The 22,321-nt window shown below is 43.9% G+C and overlaps 3 protein-coding genes across 8 annotated transcripts; 2 read left to right on the forward strand and 1 right to left on the reverse strand.

The window, feature by feature from the left end:
- Nucleotides 1–120: 120 nt before the first annotated feature.
- Nucleotides 121–19,938, reverse strand: LOC128305562 (calcium uptake protein 1 homolog, mitochondrial-like). Of its 6 annotated transcripts, none has more exons than XM_053043068.1 (10): nucleotides 19,849–19,938; nucleotides 19,394–19,777; nucleotides 19,131–19,308; nucleotides 18,447–18,606; nucleotides 17,156–17,193; nucleotides 13,831–13,945; nucleotides 1,466–1,635; nucleotides 1,085–1,326; nucleotides 800–1,017; nucleotides 121–718 (listed from the first exon to the last, which is right to left on the reverse strand). In XM_053043068.1, the coding sequence occupies exons 2-10, from the start codon at nucleotides 19,708–19,710 to the stop codon at nucleotides 564–566; spliced, it is 1,593 nt and encodes a 530-aa protein (XP_052899028.1). In that variant the 5' UTR covers nucleotides 19,711–19,777; nucleotides 19,849–19,938; the 3' UTR covers nucleotides 121–563. The 6 variants fall into 6 exon arrangements, with proteins under 6 accessions (XP_052899028.1, XP_052899026.1, XP_052899031.1 ...); XM_053043066.1 differs by having other exon boundaries at nucleotides 19,394–19,774; nucleotides 19,849–19,929; XM_053043071.1 differs by lacking the exon at nucleotides 18,447–18,606 and adding an exon at nucleotides 17,595–17,742 and having other exon boundaries at nucleotides 1,475–1,635; nucleotides 19,394–19,932.
- Nucleotides 8,026–13,670, forward strand: LOC128305563 (carbohydrate sulfotransferase 13-like). Its single transcript, XM_053043072.1, has 5 exons — nucleotides 8,026–8,454; nucleotides 9,515–9,893; nucleotides 9,976–10,235; nucleotides 10,313–10,596; nucleotides 10,680–13,670. The coding sequence occupies exons 1-5, from the start codon at nucleotides 8,026–8,028 to the stop codon at nucleotides 10,804–10,806; spliced, it is 1,479 nt and encodes a 492-aa protein (XP_052899032.1). The 3' UTR covers nucleotides 10,807–13,670.
- Nucleotides 19,939–20,270: 332 nt separating the features above from the next.
- LOC128302622 (putative protein FAM10A4) lies at nucleotides 20,271–22,313 on the forward strand. Its single transcript, XM_053039487.1, has 2 exons — nucleotides 20,271–20,374; nucleotides 20,463–22,313. The coding sequence occupies exon 2, from the start codon at nucleotides 20,482–20,484 to the stop codon at nucleotides 21,727–21,729; it is 1,248 nt and encodes a 415-aa protein (XP_052895447.1). The 5' UTR covers nucleotides 20,271–20,374; nucleotides 20,463–20,481; the 3' UTR covers nucleotides 21,730–22,313.
- The last annotated feature ends 8 nt before the right edge of the window (nucleotides 22,314–22,321 follow it).

Here is a 22,321-nt window from a genome sequence, read left to right on the forward strand (position 1 = left end):
TAATATTAACGTTCGCAACTAGCATATTATTGTGCTTTACATGCTTAAAATGTCTTATTCAATAGCTAAGCTATTTTTGTTCGGATTCAAAATGCAACCAAAGGAAGACACACATTTAAATTCGCAACAAGATTCAGAAGGTATGGAAATTTAATGAATAGATTACCCGAGGAGCTTTTAAATACAAAAAAATCGTTAGCTTGGCGTCGTTTTACGTATCCTGCTCAGCTCTATTCCGATAGCGTCAGGTTGAAAAGGAGGGGCGACTATTTTAGATTCATTATACAGCTAGGAGAGTATGCGTAGGTAATGACTTTCCTCAAAGGACTTTACGCAAAGGCATTAGAAACTTAACGATAGGTAACAAATATTCGATCGCTTGTTTGCTTCGTTTCAACTGGCATTCACTTCCACGTTATTCAACCAATATGCAATCCCTATTCTAAAACACGTTGCACTCACTGTCACTGTTGGTTGTGCTGTATGTCAGTGAGTGATGAGATTTGAATACAATAGCAAACAGGAGGACACACGTTGTGAGAAGCGTCGATTAAGTTGCGTGCTTAAAGATCCAGCAGAACAGGTTTCGTATCCTTGGCACACTTCAGTATCGAATGCATTAGCTTCACGAAACCGGTATCTTTCGGTTTCTCGAGCCCACGGAGCAGGCGATTCTTCATTACCGCTACAAATTCCCGATTGCTCAGCTGTCCGTCCACTGTGGAAAGGTTAAAGAGAAGCCATTTAATTAAGAACCTTCCGCAAGATGGCAAGTAGTTCTCTTCGTAGCTTTACGTACTGTTTTCATCGAAGATCGTGAACACAACATCAATCACGTGGCTGGAAAGCTCCACCAATGCCACCGTCCTGGCGACGTGCTTCAGCGTATCCTGATCAATCGAAGCACCAGCAATGTGGTAAAACGTTAGCGCCGTGTCCACGTCATTGATATTGTTGAGAAAGTGGAAAAAGTTTAAGTAATCCTCCTTCGAAATGCCCGATCCATGATCACGGAACCTAAACAGGGCGAATCGATTAAAATTGTTTTCTACTTTAAAGCACGCAAGAACAACTTCATCCTTACCTCTTCTTCACACGCTTAATCTTCTTCACTTTCTTCTTCTGTGGATAGCCGGCGTACGCTAGCAGCAGTTCGGCAAAGTCCGCCTCGCTAATGTTGCCATTCTCGTCCGGGTTTTTGCGCAGAAACTCGAGCGTTAAAATTTCACGCTGCAGCTGCTGCTGGAAGTCAAGAAACTTCTCGATCGTCAGCTTCTCGTCATTCTTCGGTCCGAAGAAGTAGGTCGTCAGGGCTGAATTAACACCCTGTTTTCGCACAGGAAGTTTAACGCAAAACAACCAAACAAACAAACAAAAAACCGGAACCGAAGGAAAAGGGAAACCAAAACAAAAAAAAACAAAGATCCCATTAATTCAGCATCAATCTTTTAGATAGTAAAATTACTTTTTTTACTTTAAACGTGTTGCCCGTGTTCGCGTGATCTCTGTGTCTATTACCAATACTCGTTTGCTGCCGGATCAGGTTGGCAACCTTTTCAAACTCTTCGCTGTCGACGTCACCGTCACCGTTCAGGTCGAACATCCGGAAAGCAATTTCAAAGTGCCGCCGGGATGCTGTGGATGGAAGCAAAAAGGGGAAAAAGAAACAGAACGAGAGGGAAGAAAAAGCAAACAGAAATGGGAAGAGAACAATGTTTAGTAATATCCAAACTCGACAAGTAATATTAACTGTAAAGTAGTAAAAAGAAGTAGCAAACATACAGCGAGAGAACGTAAGAAGAATAATAAATGTATAAGACATTAAAAAGTGAACGTACAAGAAGTATAGTACAGGAAGAGAATGTTATCTAATGTTTCTAACCAAAACAAAAACCAAAAAAAAACATACAAAGACTGAACAAAAAAATCATTCATCTACAGAGAGTTGATCAAAAACACTAGACACACAAAAGAAGTGAATTTAGTACCAACAAAATAGACACATAATAATCAAACAACCTCTAATACGCAAACCGCAGCCACCACACCGCCGATACCTTCGCTTCTGTTATGTTCCATGTGAGCTTTAAATGTATCGTTAAATATGCAAACACAAAGAAAAAGCGGCCAGCAAACATCTTGAACCAAACTACCGATACACAAACGCAAAAGGTACGCGCAACAGCCTGCACAAATCACTATCTCTACATGTAGCGCGGAAAGCTCTTTTGCTTGCGTGTTCTTACTGGTGTGGAGGACCGCTCCACAACGACGAGATTTTAGCTCCACCATATAGCGTGTTCCGAAAAATGGATCAAAAATTGCTTTATTTCCTTTTCCTGTTCCCAAAAGTGAACGCGAAAAACCCGCCCGGCGTAACATAAAACTGCCACCCTTTCCCTGCGCTACGGATGTCCGTACAGCTTGAAAGCTTCGGTGGCGATGTTTCGTTCTAAGGGCGCAGCACACAGGAAATTGCCTCATCTGCTACTACCACTGGGAGGGGATTTCCGTTTGACCGAGCGAACCGACCACCGAACCGATGATGACCGATGACGTTACGGGAGCGTAATTAATACCCAAAAAAAAAAAAGGCAAACCCTGCAATCCTGGCCACAGCAACGAGCAACAATATTTCGCCGCCCTCATTTTCTGGTCAGTTGCTCGTCTCTGTATGTGAAAAAAAACTCGCTTTGCTGATGGAGTTAGCAAAACATGCTACGCTATTTCGAATGGAAGAAGTAGCACAAACGACGATGCAACCTTCAGCTTAACACAAACATGAAATACGACCAACTAGGTACAACCCCGATCCACATCCCCCGTATTGCCCCAACGATTTGACACCCCGTTTAAAAGGCGGTGTTCTATTTTTAGCGCTTCGGTTTTAAGGACACTCCCGGCACGGTCCCGGTCACGGTGTGGTAATGGGTAGTGGGGTGCAGCAGTTTCCTGTTTCCTGGCATCAAGGAAAAAAAAACCGCTCCCAGAAGGACAACGACGTTCGTCGTTAGCAGAGTCAAACGCTTCTTTCCGTTCGCTTGGTCGAAGAAGAAAGGTTGCATTAGATGCAGAATGCAACAGAATGGACAGAAGAAAAAAAAACGACTACAACAAGAGAGAAAACAAATAGCAACACCACATTCTGGGCCAACAACGCTGCCTGACATTCAAGAGTTTCCTTTCCGTGAGGTTTTACTTTTTTTTATTTTTGGTTCCTCTCATCCGGTTCACCGAGCGCACCCGAGAAACAAATGGAACGGAAAATGCACGTCGACGAAAGGCACGGCCAACAAAAACATCGGCCAGCATATGACAAACCCACGGGGTACGCTTCCCCCGTTTTCTCCCCTCCACGCCCCCTGGGTAGGCAAGGCCCGTTCCGTTTTGTTCCGCCTGCTGGCACACTGTCTGGAAAGTTCGCCATGTAGTGGTGTGACGTTGGATGATTTTTTTTTTTTTGCTATTCCCATGCCGACCGAAGAGCTTTCGCTTTGATAAGGAAGGATGCAATTTCGGTTCGGGCTGTGTTTGTGGTACACACGTACACATGTGCGTGTGTGCGCGCGCGCGCGCTTCTGGCGTTCGGGAAAGCTTAGCGTTCGTAAACAGTGTACCACTACCAACGGAAAACGGAAGGCATCTACGTGGAAAGGATCGTACGTACGTCATCCGAACGGCTTCCTCTCTTGTGTGTTTTTTTTCTTTTTGCAAACACACTTCAAACAGTGCCTGGCCCACGGCACAACACAAAGCAAAACAAACCGCACACGGTAAGATAGAAAGGGGAACTGGGAGGAAAGGGGAAGATTCCGGGTTCCGGTTGTATGCAAACGGCTGGTGCAAACGGAACACAGCGTGAACATTCCTCGATGCCACACGATGCCAGCGGCAGCATGACCAGCATTCCAGGAATTTCGCGCGCGCAGGTCACAATCGATACGATGGAGACGCCTAGTGTTTTGTACGCCGATAGCGATAGAACCAGGAAAACTTGTGGCACAACTACAAGAAAAAAGGGTGAAGAGCGAGAAGGGAAACAAAAGGGATAAATGGATGAACGAACTCTAGGAAACCGAAGCACCGACAACAGCGAAATGGTGCAAAAAGAAAATTTTGTAGCGAAACCAAAGCGAGCAACTTATAGAGGAAGAGACAAGGAAGTTACTGAAAGCTCGGCTCAGCTCAGCATTGTTGCCGGGTTTTTGTTTTTTCGGCACTGATTAACCAACCCATATACTTTATCCCACGTTTAGGCTTTCTTGCAAAAGCAAATGAATACTGACACGAGTGGAACGTACGTAATGGGCGGATAATGGCAAAATCGTGTGTCGATTACGTTGATTATGGTGATAATATGGAGCAATAAAGGCAAAAGGGGAACTGTGGGAATTCGCTGGATGTACCAGGAAACGGTGGAAACGACCCACCAAAGGAACAGCTCGGGACGGAACAGAACAATGCACTCCGTGTAACATTTAAAATAGAACTTGGCGTGACCTTGAAGCACCAACAAGCAAAACAAAAAACAACTTCTTGGCTACGGTGGTGACATGAAACGCAAACCCGCATAAACAATCAATTTTCATTTAATAGGGCTTGAACGCAAAACAAAAAAACCAAAACGCTGATCGATTTAAAGCGCAAATTATGCTCGTTTGGAACAAGATCAACAACAAAAAACACAGTTCTGTGTGCGAGTTGAACTTAATTAGAACAGAGCGCAAAAACTTTACTGGAGCTAGATACTGAACAAAAAACATGGAACGTATTAACGGCCAAGCAAAGTGGGGAGTATAGTTCTGGTGTATCCTTCCCGGTGGGATTTATGCCCCGTCATCAAACTAATCATACACAGCCACGTATGATGGATCGGTCGTGATTCCCGTACCGCAACTCCGCGCCATTCCAGCGGGGAATTTCGCTCGCCTTTTCTAGCTTAATAGAGAGAGCCCGCCGTCCGGTACACGCATGGAAATCCTTCCCTAATTAGATCAGAATCGTTCGCAAGCACGCAAGGCCATGGGCAAGGGTAGGTGGAACGTACCACAGAGCACCAAAAAGGATGCGCGTGTGAATTGTTGAAAAAAAAAACAGAAACTTTCATTTCGATCAATCTAATCAACAACGAGAAGCGACTCCATCGAACAACTCATCGAACAACAAATCGTCGTATCCGCCCCAATTTCGTTCCATCAACTTATGAATGGTTCTTAAAACAATCGAAAGCCCTGCACGGTACTCATTCGTCTACAAAGTGTCTACACACGGATCCCTAATGTGCCTAGTGTGCCGATAATTTATGATCCGTTCATGTGCTGGATTGATGCCAAAACGCAGCCTCCACCACCAAACCAAACGTTGGCGGCGGATGTGCCGAAAAGTGGAGCGAATCCAGCAGCCTCACACACACACACACACACGCACACGTACATTGAACGTGATCGAAAGTGAATGTTTTGACTCATCCATTTGCAGCGACCTCGATTATTTTCTTCCCACACAAAGAGGCGCTCCTGGGCAATAGGAGGGGAGAGAGAGAGATGTGGCGCGGACCTCTTTTTCCTTTTTGTTGGTGTGAATCAATTAAATTCTCAGGCCACTCCATCAAACAAGACTTCTTGTCGATTCTGTGGGCCACGTCTACACGCATCGCACGTTTTTTTCTTGCTTGTTCAGTGTTCAGTGCTATAGTCCCGCCGTTTTGGCTAGCAGCCCACCCAAAAGTGGCGCCAAACGGCGAGTGTTCGGTCCTGCTATTCTGCCTGCTTGGCTGTACACTCGATGTGGCCACAAAATTTCGTATTATCATCGAGAATGTACAAACGCGATGCTTTCGAGCATCCCCGCCGTTTGCACCATGCCGGGACGAGATATTCCATTTGGCGAACATTCGGAAGCTGGGAAGGTGGTCCGACTACGGAGAAGAAAAGAAAGACGAATTAAGCGTTTTAGAGGAGAAAGTGAATGCGATAGTAGTTTCCGTGGTTTGGAAACTCTTGTTTCTATATGCGTGTGAGCAGAGTTCGCACACTAGTGCACCAGGCAGGTCCGGGAAGCGCATTCGGTCGCTTCGGTGTTCGCTGCTGTTGATATCGTCGTCCTTTCCGATAGCGAGTCACAGGAAGCCACACACAGCCATAGGGGGTCGAACACAACACACACAATATCCCCCCTTTTATTCCTTGCGCGAGTGTGCGTGAGAGCGCTTTTCCGAACAGAAACAGCAACACGGCGCTGTGTGCGTGCGTTCCGATGCGAAGGATGTGTAGGATACTCTACACAAAGGGCGCACGATAAACCGATGGGAAACGGACTTGGGGGTTCGCATGTCTCTGGGTGTGTGTATAGGTACGCCAATTGCAAAACCCGAACACACGGGTCGTCCACCACACCGCGGGCACTGGGAAGCATTTGAACTTCGGCCCTGCTGCATTCAACAAGGTGGTGGCATCGGTTCCACAACACGTAGCGCTGGCAGCCGTTTTGCGTACAGCGCGTAAGCTAACCTCCAACATATACACAGGTTGCACACAGTTGCTTGATAAAGGAACCGCGCCAACCCATGTGGACTGTGGTGCGGAACGGCTTGTTTGGTGAATCAATCCCACAGTGTGTGTTCGTCGTGATTAAAACCTAAACCACTCACAGCGCCTTTCTGTCCACGCAATCGATAAGAAAAGCTTCCCCTCTCGGCTCCCTCTTCACGCCCAACGGGCAAAAGTGCGACGGTGAAGTGCAATCTCTTTATCAGCTGTAAATCATGACTCATCCTTCAGTAGCCTTCCTAAAGGGCGTAAAGTAAAGAGAAAGAAGGAATGCTCAGGGGAGAGCAAAAAGGGATTTATGTCCTTTTTCTGCTCAACGCTTTAAGCTTTCGGCTGATAGTGCGAATGTGGTTGTGTGCATCGTGTCCGCGTTGTACGTTGTACGATACGATCAATCTTCCAAAAAGGACCGAAGACGCATCGATTTGCGCGATTGGTGATTGTGCGTTGATTTCACGATGCGATACGGTGCACGGTGCAAGTAAATGTTGCCTTTACAATTTACTATCAATCTTGCTCAGTAAAACAAATCTAAGGAGTGTTTTAAAAGTACCAAAACAAATACACACTCGTGGGAATAAATTCTCAACACTCAGTAATTTACCTTTCCTTTTTTGTCACTTAATTAATGCGGATGAAGAAATGCTTTTTAAGCGATATTTCCCTCTTATTGAACAAAAACTTCAACTTTAAGCTTTTTGGAACTCCATTTCGTTCCACTACACTTCAATCCAATTAACACACGGTGTGCCGTTCAAGCACTGTTTGCAAACAAACTCAACCAAACAACAGCCCCCGGGAAACGATCCCCGTTGGTTCGTGGAGGGGTGATTTTCCCTCTTGTTTTCCCCAACTATAGCCCACTAAATCCGACACAAAACACGAAACACGGGACACACCAACTCTGCGTGTCAAAAGCACGGAGACAGGCAAAACGGTGCCACTAAGCAAAGAAAAAAAAATATCCGGAGCCCGCGCGAAGGAGTTGAACAGTTTTAGGTAAAAACAAACAAACAAAAACCCTTTTCCCGCTCTCGCTCCATTTGCCAACGGCGGGGCGAAAAAAAAAACAAATCCCTTGACACACAGTGGACACACACACACACACTCCTACCCCGTGTGATCGTCTGTTTTCGACTTTACGTTTCGCAAGGGACGAACATTTTAATGGCTCAATTAGGGGATGAAAAGCTATCATCACCACCGAAAGGGGTTTGGCCGTGTGCAATTGTTGTTCCACCACTGTTTCGACCCAACCGCCCTTGCTTCATACAGTGGGCCGCGTAATATTTTCCCTCCGTTACAGCTTGGGCATTGTGCTCACCAGTAATAGTGAAAAGTGCGCAAAGAATGTGTCCGTGGTGTAGTGTCTAAAAAGAAAATAAAAAACCTCAATCAGTGTAAGACCTTCCATCCTGCTGGGGATGTGACGAGCCGAATATTCCAGGCGTTCCGTGATTCTCGATGCGAGTGCACAATGTTCCACAAGTCCACCTTTCTGAAGGGTGCGGGTGTTGCCGCAACGGCACTGTGTCCCGGTGGTGCCGGCAGCATAGGACCGGCTGGTGGTGCTTGTTCCACCGGTACCAGCGGTGGTTCCATGGGTGAGAAGCAACGGTTGCGCAAAATGCATCTACTGCTGCCACCGGTCAAGCAGCTGCTCACCAAGCGGCGGTGCTACCTGTGCATTAAGATTGCCGTACTGGTCGTTGTGTTTGGACTGTACTTTATGCTGCTGCTTCGGGAATCGATGAGTGCCCTGACGGGTTCATCCTCCTCCTCCTCCTCCTCCTCCTCATCGGGATCTTCCGCACCGTTCGCGTCCTCGTCGTCGATGCCCTCGTTTGCGGCACTGGCATCACGCGCTGGGCTTACGAAACAGGCTGGCGGCGGAAAGCTAGATGGGGTAAGTTTATTTCTTTATCTCACACCGATTGGTATGCGGTGGCTACATTATTTAAATCATCACGATTCGCAAACACATGCGATCATCGTTACGATCATGGTTCAATCAGCCATGGTCTGGGGATAATGTTGTCATATCGTAAATAAATTATTCTACTCCTATGAGGCAAACCCCCGGGGCAGAAATTCCCATTCTCTCTCACTCTATCTCTTCAACCATCATCATCACCATCGATCACTCCCAGCGGATAGACAATGCCACTAAAGGGACGGGCTGTAGCCTTTCAGGAGCTACCACACATGGAAGGATAGCATCATTAATGGAAGGAAACCTTCATCAGTCGCACCAAACGGGACATAAACCATTCTTTTTTGTCCCTTCACACACACACACGTTCTTACACAACAGTAACAAACAACAACAAAAAAAAGCAGTCCGCCCATATAATGTCCCTCATTGGTTATCAAAAGGATCAGCACACACACACACAGCCAGGGAAAATATTTAAACGGCAGTTGGAAAACGACTTTCACGGGCCCTAGTGCTTGCAATCGACAGCCACATGTCTATTGGGTTCGGAAACGTTAAAGCTCGTTAAATATTTAAATGCGAATTTCTATCCCTGGGAGCTTCACTCCGCAGCTTCTGTACAGGGGCAGGATAGCGAATCTATGAGTTGGTTCGAACGTTAAGTTTGCAAATGCCTCTTGCTCTACTCTTCAACTTGGAAACACGACAGACAGGGCAGTTCATTGGTGGAACCGTGTGGTTTGGATAATGAATAATATAAAGAAAGCACATACTGGGGGCTGGGACACAGCTCACCACTAAAACCCAACAAAATCCATAAGAAACAACCACGAGCCTTCACGAGGCTTTCTGCAATGAAAATGCAAAACTACTTCAATTTCCTGTCGCCGTCGCTGCATTGTCCCCCAGTAGCGGGGACAGACACACACACACACACACAACCACCATCGTGATGATTCACGCTCCATTCTTTGCGGAGACACTGTGTCGCGGCGATGAAAAGTTGATGGATATTTGGCCTTCGTTACAGCTGCACGGTCGGGGGGGCAAGCACGGTAGTAATGCGGTCGGTGCCGAGGGGCGACTACCGCGACTACCGCTGAAGATGATGGCGGCCGTCGGCGGTAAACAGCGGCACCAGTTTCCACCGCAGCAGCAGCCATCCGATGGTAGCAACCATTCCACGCTGAATCCGGTGTACGAGTACTCGGACGAGATGAATGCCGCCGCCGAGACGGACTTTAACGAGCGGCGCATGATGCTGTGGAACGTTTGTGCCGACCATCGCATCGTCGGCAAGTATCCACCGAATGCGTGGGAATTTTTCATCTCACCCGGCCACGGTATCGCGTGGTGCAACATCTTCAAAGCGGCCAGCAGCACATGGATGTACTATTTCAACATACTCGGTAAGAAGCGGATGTGACAGCGGGGATGCCACGTGGGGGGGCTCATTTTTAATTCGAGTCCTTGTGTGGTGTACCTTTACAGGTGGATACAGTGTGCAGTACCTGCAGCGCACGAAGGCATCACCGATCGATCTCGCACGGAAACGTTTTCCACGGCCCACCGCTAACGAGCTGAACGATTACATCTCCAACACGATATCGTTCCTTATCGTCCGGGAGCCCTTCGAGCGGTTGCTCTCGGCCTATCGCAACAAACTCGAGGGATGTCGCAACAAATACTACAAGCTGCTCGGTGAACAGATCGTCAAAAAGTTCCGCAAAGCGCACCCACTGAAAGGAGCGGTAAGAATCCGGCAAGGAGCCTAAAGATGTTTTGGTTTTGATTGGCGATTTTTCTGTTTTTTTTTTTTTTGTGATAGAAAACACCCCACGGGCCAACGTTTCGTGAGTTTCTGCAATTTCTCGTCAGCCATTACCGTTCCGGTGGACGGTTCGATGAGCACTGGAGCCCAGTATACTCGTTCTGTACGCCCTGCAGCATCAACTTTACGCTTATCGCCAAAATGGAAACGTTCCAGCGGGACAGCGAGTACATTATACGGCAGGCCGGGCTGGAAACGCTGCTGCTGAACAAGATGCCCCGGTACAAGGCACGCTGGATAACGAACCGATCGGCAAGCGATACGCGGAATCTTATACCGAGGTAAAGTCTTCCTCATTTTGCTGTCCTAATTATACGTTACGATTAATGTTATGCTCGATATCTCTCTCTCTTCATATCGACAGATATTTCGCACAAATTGACGAGAAGCTGCTCACGGATGTGTTGGAGATTTACCAGCTGGACTTCGAGCTGTTTGGGTACAACAGCACCAAGTACTACAGCTACGTCCAATCGCCCGACTATGGATAGCCAACGATCGGCACGTGAAGGCGCGGCTATTACTTAAAAGACTAAGCAAAACCAACAAAACAAGCTGGCAGTGAACAATACCACCACGTGTAGAGATCGAATCCCGTCGAAAAGCGACCGGAAATAGGGTGTGTTGGTGTAAGAGTGTCGATAGAAATGAAAGTCGCGTAGAAAATTGTGTTACGAATCAACCGAGATGAATGTTTTCCTTATACAACCAACAAGTATACACCGATATATATATATATTATATATACACCACAAACAACACAATTCTTCATTTATTGTGGGTAGAAAAGATAATGTACCAGATCGAAACAGAACGCACGTGTAAGAGTGTATCCTCTTGGAATATCTTGGAGTAGTTCTATTTTCGTATACCGATACAAACACATGCTGACCGTGATAATGTAGTTCGTCGTACATTTTGCGTTCGATTCACCGCTAGAAAATTAATACTACCTAAGAAACGTGTGATTTGTGCTAACTGGACCTGATTTGACCTGCGTTTTGTTTCGGTTTTAGGTGATTAGGTTAGGAACTGTTCAGTACGCACGACACTAGCTTTGTAACGTGAGAGAGCTTACGGATTTCCGATGATGGAAACATTTTACCACCGGACAAAACGCAAAACACCTGACCGATAACGACACACCCAAACGCGAGGTGGTAGTGTGTAGGCAAGTAGTAGCAATAGCAGCGACGATTCGATGCAACTTCTCAATGCTTGTTCTGCAATCATGTTTTCTCCAACTCCACGATCTATTGCGTTCGTTCTTAACAAACGGTTCATTTAATCGCAGACAAAAGGGTGACAACAACAAAATGTGCCCCAGAACAGAACCCACTGTAGTTGGAAACGGAAAGCCCCCCGCCCGTTCGAGGATTAAAAGTGCCAAACGCGAATGTTAAGAAAACGATGGAAAGCCTGCGATGAGGACGATCGTGCAGAGGTGATACGAGTTGCAATACGAATGACACAACGGTGGTAGAAAGCGTAGAGCCGCGCAACACAGCAAAACTCCCTTTTAGCGCACAAACGTTTGAGATGATACAGTTGGACAGATATATAAGGATATGCTGTGAAAGTAGTGAATAACACATACAGAACTAATCTTTCCATCCCCGTCACGTGGCGAGATGAACGAACTGGTAGTGAACAATGTAGACGGAGAGGATAGGAAGGGCTCTGATAAAGAAGCGTAATGTTTTGTTTTTGAATATCCCTTTAAAAAACGGAGAACTTCTTTTCTCCCTCCCCGCGAGAAGAGGGAATTGATCCGGTCATGAGTACGCGTCTAGAATAGTGACGAAATATTTACACCCAACAACTCAAATGTAATTGCACCGAAAGTAGGAACACTTCGCAACTTCGTGCGATAGTCGTTTGATGTTGCACCCTCCCCCCCCCAATAGTGCGTCATTAAAAATTGTAACGAAAAACCTTTCACGTGGGCGACAAAATGAGCCATGAAAACAAAAAAAGCATAAGGAAGAGACTAATAATGGCCGTGGAGGAAAGGCAAATGTAGCGAGACGAGAAAACAAAACTAGCGCGAGTGGATGATTTTGATAAACATATTTAAATAACGTTCGGAAACCGAAAAACAAAACGAAAAAGAACAAATCAAAATTCTAAATTTTGAACCAATATGTACTTGATTTACGTGTTTCTTTGCCACCAAGAAGAACGAAAAAAAAAACGTTTAAAGGGACAAGAACTCGAATACTTATCGTGTAACGGTGTAGCTAGAGGCACAAGAAAAGGGAGAAGAATTTGATAGGGAAAGCCAAAAAACAAAACCATATTTCCGGATTGTAAAGGAAACGCAACGGAGCGAAGGTGAGTTTGCGAAGGGGAAATATAACAAAACCAACCTTGATGCTAGTGACTATATAAAAACACTACACGTTATACACACATAAAAAATATTATAACAAAAGGAAAAAAAAACAACATTTACAACCCTCTATCTTAATCTGTAAATCAATTTAACACTGTTTCACAACAACCAAACCGAACGGAATAGCATGAAATAAACGATTATTAGTACACGATGTAACGATGTTTGACATACAAGACAAAACAAATATAAGGAGAGAAAAACAAATACAAATGGAACGAGAACAACATTGAGTAAGAGAAACCCACTGTCAAACGGCAATAGAATGAGATAACACATAAGGAAAAGCATTCAATGATAATATATAAATCTCCATTGCGTGTGAACAAGAGAGAATAAAAGAGATGCACCATACAGCTTACAACAACAGTAAGGTAAAACGAAAACAAACTTCTATCCACACAATTGAAAACAAACAACAACCACAAAGAAAAACGGTTCATACATAGATATAAAATACCAAAATATATGATCCATTGTCGTTGTCAACCATGTACCTTTGATATTTCAAACAATATCCCAACATTCAAAAACGAAGAATAACGAACAAATTTAAATACAAAACATGTACGAATAAATTGAATCTGAATAATCCCACTACTAGACGACAGGTTAACAATGGGAAGGTATAAGACAAAAAAACTATTCTACAGTTCAGTAACACATCAGTAACACACTTTAGATGAAAACAATTCCACAACAAAAAAATATCTGCATCGATAAATAAATACCAAGGATCGCTCGCTAACCACTTCACGCAAACAAATAGAACAACCACAACAACCGCAAAACAGCAAATACCCACGAGGTTCGTGCGAGGGCAACAGCCAGCTACAAGTGGTAGGTTAGCGCAACAAGGCGAACGTTGCAAGAGTGTTGGATGTCTACCGATCGAGCGCAACAAACAGGTCGATAGAATAATGCATGATACAATTTGGATAGACTGATTCAATAAAAGTACGAAGCAAAGAACCGGTTCCGTTGTCGTTTAATCTGGCGGTTCAAACTATTTCCTTTACAGTTCTTTTTTTTTCCTCACAGCATTCCGCGCTCATTTACAGAGATACAAGGTGTTGGGAAAAGGCACAATACAACAGCGTGACATATCGGTTGTACTTACTCGACAGGACGGTCAGCAGGAAGATGTAGTCGGAGAACGAAATAAGCCCGTACGCACCGAGCTTGTAAAAGATGCTATCGCTGTCCAGATGGAGATCCAAACGGCTGGACACGCTCTAGAAAAGGAAACACCAACCGGAAACGGAACGGAATTAGTGATCGAAACCGTGGTTCACCGCTTACATGCTACGGAAGTATTTCTATGTTAAGAAAAACCAAAGGCATTGCGGAGCGAGACAGGCGTAGTAGTTGGGAAACGGGGGTAAACGGGTTGGGAAAACTGTTAAGTGAAAGCAAAGCAGAATAGAGTAGTAAAGTTAAACTTTTTTTATTTTAATTTCAATCAGACTGGGACGCTGGGACGCTTGTACGCTAGGTAAATAGGGGAAAAGGGAATGGATGGAGTGAACAGGAAGAGGGAGGGAAAAATCATTTCCAATATTTATCACATAAACAATTGCTAACAGAAATCTATACTGTGGCCACTCTCGGCTCTGCTTGAACGGAGGAAAACTGCCTTTTTAGTACAACAGCGTTATTATTATTTTAGTACAAACAATGAATAATGCATTTTCTTGTGCATCATGTGTTTTTGCTCCAATTGATTCCCCACAAACTAGCAGAACGAGGAGAATTAGAATAGAAGTATTGATTAAACAGCAGCTAACACTAGTTAAATATAAAATCGCTTAATAGATAGAAACCCCTATAATATCACTAACAAATAAACGGTGTGTGCAATTGATTATCCTATTTCAACGACACAAAATGCACACACTTTAACACGCTGGTGGTGGCAGGTTACGCTTTCAACCGCGCATGTTTAAACAAATCACACCGAAACACGCAGAAAAACATCGATGCGGCGAGATTCATGACGATAAGAAACTTTTAGTACACAGGATAATATAAAATCGAACATGATACTGAGGAATAGCGGAGGTAGAGCTTTATAAAATGATATTCCGTCCCATCATAAAGGAGCAGTGCATAGGCGTAAAGTAGCAATGGATAGATGAAGTATGGTGCGTTTCGTTTTTTTATTTTTCCAAAGGAATTCATGTAAAGAAGAGCGATTAATTCAAACTGCACTATTTAAGAATGATTAGGATATTTATGCAGAACATGAGTTAGCATTAAGAATGATCCATTTTTATATGATTTATAACCCCACCCGCCTACAAGCCACCAATGAAAAAAGATCATGTATATAGTGGCAGCTCACGCACATGCACCAAACTAGTAAGATATGCTGAAGAAGATCGTGCAGAATAATTAAAAAAATTAGCCATATACTTCATTCTGACAGCTAGAAGAATGAGTGCACGGTAATAAAAAAAATCAATCAAATCATTACAACTCTGGTGCACAAAATACACGACAACGTATTGAATCATTACTATTTCAGCTTGTACAGATCAATCCGGAGTGTTTTGAAATGCATTTTTTTTTCATTGTTTTGCAATATTTATATCCATTGATTGCCGAAATAGCGCAGAGAGTATAACATTAAATTCGGCGCACGCAGAATAGAGAGCTGCAGGATGCTATTGTTACTTGGTGCCACACTTAACGCCGATCTCTAACAGCGTCAATAACAAAGTAATAGAAGTAAAACAAAAACAAAAACGACAGCATTCACAACGCGAAAACAACCATAAACATTGGAGCATGTTAGATGTTACAAAGATATAGAAGAGCCAGCAGCAGAAGAAGTAACAACGGAATATGTAATACAGCAGCATTCAGCAGTTATAAAAATAATAACAATCATAATAACAGACAATCAAGTAAGGATAGAAACGGAGCGTTATGAAGAAAGAAACAAATAGACAAATAGAGAGATTGATGAAAAATAGTTGTATAGTCAGCGAAGAAATAGGGGAGATACTGGCTTTGCTTTTAGGTTTGCGGTTTCGCGTCTGAGCGATCTTGGGAAGGCTTTTATTCTTTCGTTCGCGTTTGTTTTATTGCTTTTAAATCCCCCTTTTTATGCAATACCTCTTCAATGCTCTGAAAGTACACGAAATTAAATTTGATTGAGCATCAAAAGCAATAGATTAGTTTTTATAGTGTACAGGCAAAGAAAAACAAAGGAAAGAAATGAAGTACACGTAGTATGGATGGGCGCTATCGATTACAGAAAATGTTCGTGGCGAGTAGAAACGAAGGATGAGACAATCATTTGCCTGGTGAATGATGATGGATTTAAAATTTTTTTTTTTTTTTCATACTTCTATAATGATGTTTGCTTTTGTTTTAACGTTTAATATGGCTTTTTATCTGTTTGCCCAATTTATTCCTTCTCGGGTGGGAAATGTGAAAATGACAAAAATAGATGGGCTTAACGGCATTACACATTGTTTGCTGAACTCACGTTCATAATGATGAAAAAACATAACACAATAAAACTAAAATTAAAAAAATGGATTAATGGAAAAAAACACAGACAAAACAATTCAAACCCGCCATTCTCAATGCGAACGTTTACGATGACACAAAAACACAATAAAAAGCAATAAATATGATGATGAAGAAGCGTTCAAACACATCGAAGTAAAATTCGTAACCAAAAACCAATAGAAATAAACGGAAAGTAGAATGTACGACACTCGCTTTTCAGGGTAAGACTTGTTGAAAGAGTTGAAAACACAATTAACCACATTGCAGGATTAGTGTTCATATAAAATAGACAAGAGAAGAAAAAAATTACACACACATTTATGATTGAAAACAAAAGCAACAAACGGTAAATAAATACAAAACAAAGCGAACGTGTGATAAAAGTATAGGAAAAAAATGTGAAGGTTGTAGAAAAGATACATTTCTGGGTGGTAAATAAAACAGAAACTACAAGAAAACTGTCGACTGTTTCGGCAACAGGGCAAGTGTCCGTTCAAGTAGTAGTGTGGCAAGAGACGCAAGTGTTGGAAAAAAGTATGCTCAACAAATTAAATATATTGTGAAGTGATTGTATTTAGAATTTAAAAAATTTGCGACACATTTTTGCATTACAAACAGAAATAGTTAGAAAGAGAGATAGGGAGAGATTGAGATACGGAGAGCAAGAGATCGAGATAATTGTTTCGATCTACAAATCTAGCTGGTGACGGGATATACGGTAAAATATGTGTCCAATATTTAGAGTTTTAATAAAAATACAGACAAAATATTGACAATAACCAAAAGAACATGATAAAAGACTGTATGTAAGTAGTGAAATGTGTGTACACATGTGGTTGTGTGACAGTTCGTGTGGTTGTACTAAAAACATCTAGTGGAGAGGATCGACGGAACAACGATCGAACAATACCCGTAAAACATACCTTGGCGTCATACCGCTTGTATTGATCCAGTCCAAGTCCTGATATGCGTACAGTTGGTACAGGTCCCGGGGCGTCGTATTATACCGCATTTCGATGAAAGAACACAAACAGAACGTTAATATGTTATCGGACTCTTTTACGAAACCGCACCATGTTAGGGTAAGTGTATTCAGACGAAGCATGCCTATTAGTCTTGTGAATTTAGTTAGGAAACAAAACCAATACTGGAAGTAGTAAAGCGTTAACCTTTGTGGCTTAGGGTTAGGATCGAAAACTGAGTAACAGCGTGCTGAAAATAGGTGCTCTTAAAAGAGAACAATAGGAAAACAGTGCTTGCGTGAAACAAAGGAGTGAGAAGCATACACAACAGTAGCAAAGGTATAAAAAGACGTTCACTACACGCTACAGTACTCTAAATACAACGAGTAATTCCAAATACCCTCTGGTTGCTTCATTCCCGGTGTCATGCTAGTTAAGAAGTCGATCGGAGTCATGAACACCTCAACGCCATCGTGAATGGTGGCAAAATAGCGGAATACCTTATCCGGCGTGCTGTACTGACGGATGCGATTCTCATATTCGATTATCTGCCAAAAAACGTGGTTGATTCCAAATTAGACAGCATGACAAGGCATGTACGAGGATGCTTCATTTTTCAATGCGTTTAAACCAATGATCGAGTAATGATGATGATCATGCAAAAGAAAACATATTTGTAATGAGGGCAGTATTAGAGCAACCAAATTAAAAAAAAAATATCCGAACTGGAACAGTGAATTATACAAAAAAGACGTAGGAGATAATGTCAGGACAGATGTCCTCGTCCAAAGGTTCTGATTTAGAAAACAAATTCTCCCAAACATGCAATACATTATTGAATTATTTTCTTGTTACATTTTTTTACCTCACGTTTTTGATAGTTATTTAACAAGTTTCGTACTGTCAATCGGCTATTGTTCACGGTCCGCTAGAAGCAACTCTTCTCTTGTAACATTGTAAAACATTTAAATCGGTTACACAAAACCAATAGAACATACAATTACTCTGCTAGCCTATTTACTACTACCTGGTAGCATGTACACACCTATACACCAGCGCTAGTTGTTAGTCGACACGAATGTTAAATAATCTAATCTGCTTTTCATGAGCCATTTGGTAGGGTTTTTCGACCGCATCTTCACAAACTATGAGCTATTACAGTCTACTGTTAGTTAGTCCACTTTACACAAAACACATTTGTTAACGTACGAGTTAAAATTAACAAACAAAGCAAAAAACGGAGCAACATTACCCTCCGGCTGTTTCATTCCCGGTGTGATTGCGCGCAGAAAGTCGTACGGTGTCATATAGACCGTGGACGTTTCCCCGTGTAACAGCTTGATGGTGGAAAAGTAGCGAAACACCTTGTCCGCCGTTGCGAACGTGCGCAATCGGTTCTCGTACTCGATGATCTTTACGTACGGCGGCGATCGGTGCAAGACAGCCAAAATGTACGCATTTACACAAGCGCACGGAGTGATGATCGAGTGCACCAATTGTGAATTGGCAGAATGGTACAGTGACATTTACAGTGAGCAATAGGGACCGTGATGGTTCGAAAGCGGGCGTGCGAATTGATCGGAAGCAGTCGTACACATAGTACATCGACGCGGGATACGTAAACCCGAACACGATTTTCGAGGTGTTCGTAACAAAGAGATTGTACAAGAGGAGAAAAAAGAACGTAAAATAAACATGATAATTAACAACAACGAAAATGAGTAAGTTAACATGGAAAACAATTGAATAGTGACACAAATGAAAGGATCGTTCGGAACGTTTAAACATCCGATTCTAATGATAAGAAAAGCGAACGAAAGTATAACGATATACTTTGCAATTAGGTATCGATGAAGTCTATTTGAGAACTAGAAAGTAAAGGTGATCTCTAAAGGATTGATTTCGCATTATCATCTCTTCCGTCTCCTCCCATTACCTTCCGATCACGAAACCCGATCTTTTCCTTACGACTTTTCTTTTTGCCTTGTGCGTCTACTTCACTATCCGAGTCTTCCTCCTCTTCCTGGTCCAGCTCTTGGGAGCTGGAGGCCTTCTTTCCCATCTCTACACCAGCATCCGCGTCAACCTTTGGCCAACCAACCGCTGCTCCAAGTCTACAATTTCGAGACGAAAAAATGCATTCAATCAAGCCAATGGGTACCACCCGGTCACTATGCTCTCACTATGGCATTTACTTACTTCTTCCAATCAAGGCATGCACCCACCATTACGGTGGAAAGAAACATAAGGAACAGCTTCGTGTACATGGGTTCCTTTTCCTCTTGATGGCCGAAATTTTTATAGCCCCGTCGCTTGGAATTCTGCCAATTCCCGGGCACTAGCAGGGTGTCTGCTCCAGCCGCGATACGTCCTTGCCTCGAACCAGCACTCAACGACGACAGGAGTCTCAAGTGCGGTGGGTACAATCCATACCTTCCGGAAAGCAACGGATATACACCTTTCGATAATGCTCCGGTTCGGTTCAGCACTCCGGATATCTGCCTGAGCAAGGCCATGATGTCCTGTGCACTGCTGCTGCTGCTGGTTGCTGCTTCACGCACAGTAGCAGGATTGTTTACGCTGCTAACAATTACACCAACCGCAACACACGTTAAACACACAACGAACACTCGCAACACGCACGCATATTTTACCTTCAAACGCCCTAGAAACGGAGTAAAAATCTCACCAAATGCAGATGAAAAAATCCTGGAACGATTGCCTATCGAAATAATCAATTTTTTGCACGTTAAAAATAGAACACCAACGAAAACATTACCCATGACAGCATTTTGACAATCACACCGCTCAAGGTTACTTTATGTTCAGTTTTGCGATTTTATTTTATTCGTTTTTTTACATCAATTGACCATTTTATAATGAAGTTTGAAACATTTTTCGAACAATTTACGTGTATTTAGCACTCCTTTCGCTCCATGTGCATAAGGTCCCTCCTTTGACCAGGTTTGATGAATTAAATGGAGTTCTTTGGTCGATCCCACCCTTTCATAGCAAGCTCGGTTAGAGCGTATACAGACATTTCCATACTCCTAGAATGATCTCGTTTTCCTAAGAATCAGAAACCGGCGGCCGCGTAAATTTTCACCAGCCAAAACAATTTGTTTCCCGTATCTTAGCAATCTGTCACGCAGTCAATCGACCTCAAGGAACCAGTTACAGGTACAGTACGGAGAAGATTTTATTGGAAAATATTCCTGCAAAGCACAGCACGCATCAATTAAACGCATCGTGTTTTTCCGCCGTACAGGGCGTGTTTCACAGCAAACATGGAGTGTCCGATCTCTCCGGCCGAGGTGCAATCGCTCAAGGCGCTAATCAACTTTTGCAAGATAGCGCCGCAGCTACTTAACTTGCCACAGTTGGATTTTCTGAAGCAGTTCATCGAAAGTTTGGGCGGCAAAGTTCCGGAAGGTCAGCCCGATCTGAACGCGCCGAGCTTCAAGCAGGAAAGTAAAGTTGACGGTGCATCAGCGGAAACGAAGAAAGAAGAAGAACCAAAAGAGATGGAATCCGATCCGGAATCAGAACTGGAGCTGGATAACGAAGGATGCGTCGAACCGGACTCGGAACCGAACCAACCGATGGGCGATATGTCGAAGGAACCGACGGAGGAGGAGTTCGACCAGGCAAACGATTTCCGATCACAGGCGGCTTCAGCATACGGCGAACAGAAGTACGACGAAGCCGTAAAGCTGTTCACCGATGCCATCCAGCTGAACCCGAAAAGTGCTTTGTACTATGCGAAGCGAGGCCAAGCGTATCTGAAGCTGCAAAAACCGAATGCTTGCATCCGGGACTGTAACCGTGCGCTGGAAATCAACCCAGACTCGGCAACGGCCTACAAATTCCGTGGCCGTGCCAATCGTCTGCTCGGTCACTGGGAGGAAGCGGTCAAGGATTTGCGACAGGCCTGCAAGCTCGACTTCGACGAAGAGGCCGACGAGTGGCTAAAGGAGGTAACACCCAACGCGAAAAAGATCGAACAGCACAAGCAGAAACAGTCACGCCGTCAACAGGAGCGTGAGTTCCGCGAACGTCAGGAACGTGCACGCAAAGCTCAGGAAGCGAACCGTAAGGCGGCGGAAGAGGCTACGGCCGATGAGGGTGCTGGATTAGGTGCCGGAGCTGGTGGTGCGCCTTTCGGTGGTGGCATCCCAGAGGAGCTGCTCAAATCGTTTGCAGATCCGGAGATCCGCGACGCGATGATGGACATGTTTAGCAACCCGTCCAATATCTCGAAGTACATGAACAATCCGAAGGTGATGTCGGTACTGATGAAGATATACTCCAACGAATCGGGACAAGGTGGTTTCCCCGGATTTGGTGGTGGCGGTTTCCCAGGCTTTCCCGGATCGGGGGGTGGTGGTTTTCCGGGTTTCCCTAGCGGCGCTGGCGGTGCTGGATTCCCTAACTTTGGTGGTTCGGATGGTGGAGCAGGTGCGGGGGCAGGAGCTGGTGCAGGGGCTGGCAGTGGCGGTAGCGGCGGTGGTGCCCGTGTGGATGATCTAGATTAGAGAACATGTTAAGAATGCGAGTAGGAATGTGTGACCTATCTAAGGCCAGTTGCATTTTAATCTTTTGTTTATATCCAGAAGCCGTGTGCCAGCCAGCTCTAAAAGCTAATTAAGTTTAGATTTTCTTCCATTCTACTTCACTTTAACAACAAGCAGAATCATCCAGGACAAGAATTTCCCGTAAGCGGATACACTCATCCGAATCCGCGAACCTCCAGAATAGTATGTGAAGCACAGGTTAAGATGCACGAAGCTTTTGCAGAATTATAAAGACGAAGAAAATAACAATATTTCCACAAAGGCTCTTACTCCCAGGCAATGCAAAACAAGCGGAATAAAACATTTACAGCCAAGATATGTTGGATGAGGACAATAACGCCTTGATAACCTGCAACAACTCCACACAAGCGTTATCCGTAAGAAGAAAATAGGAATTTTTGGACCTTCTGGTGCATAATTCAACCTCCAACCAGAAGTTTTCGTAGAGTCCCTTGTCCAATTACGTGCGTTCTGTATAAAACATCCATTTCCAACATTTGTACTAACAGCTTGTTAAAGAACTGCAGCAATAAAATAACTTTAAACGCCAAGT

Source organism: Anopheles moucheti, chromosome 3 (genome assembly GCF_943734755.1).
Source record: "Anopheles moucheti chromosome 3, idAnoMoucSN_F20_07, whole genome shotgun sequence".
NCBI classification, from domain to species: domain Eukaryota; kingdom Metazoa; phylum Arthropoda; class Insecta; order Diptera; family Culicidae; genus Anopheles; species Anopheles moucheti.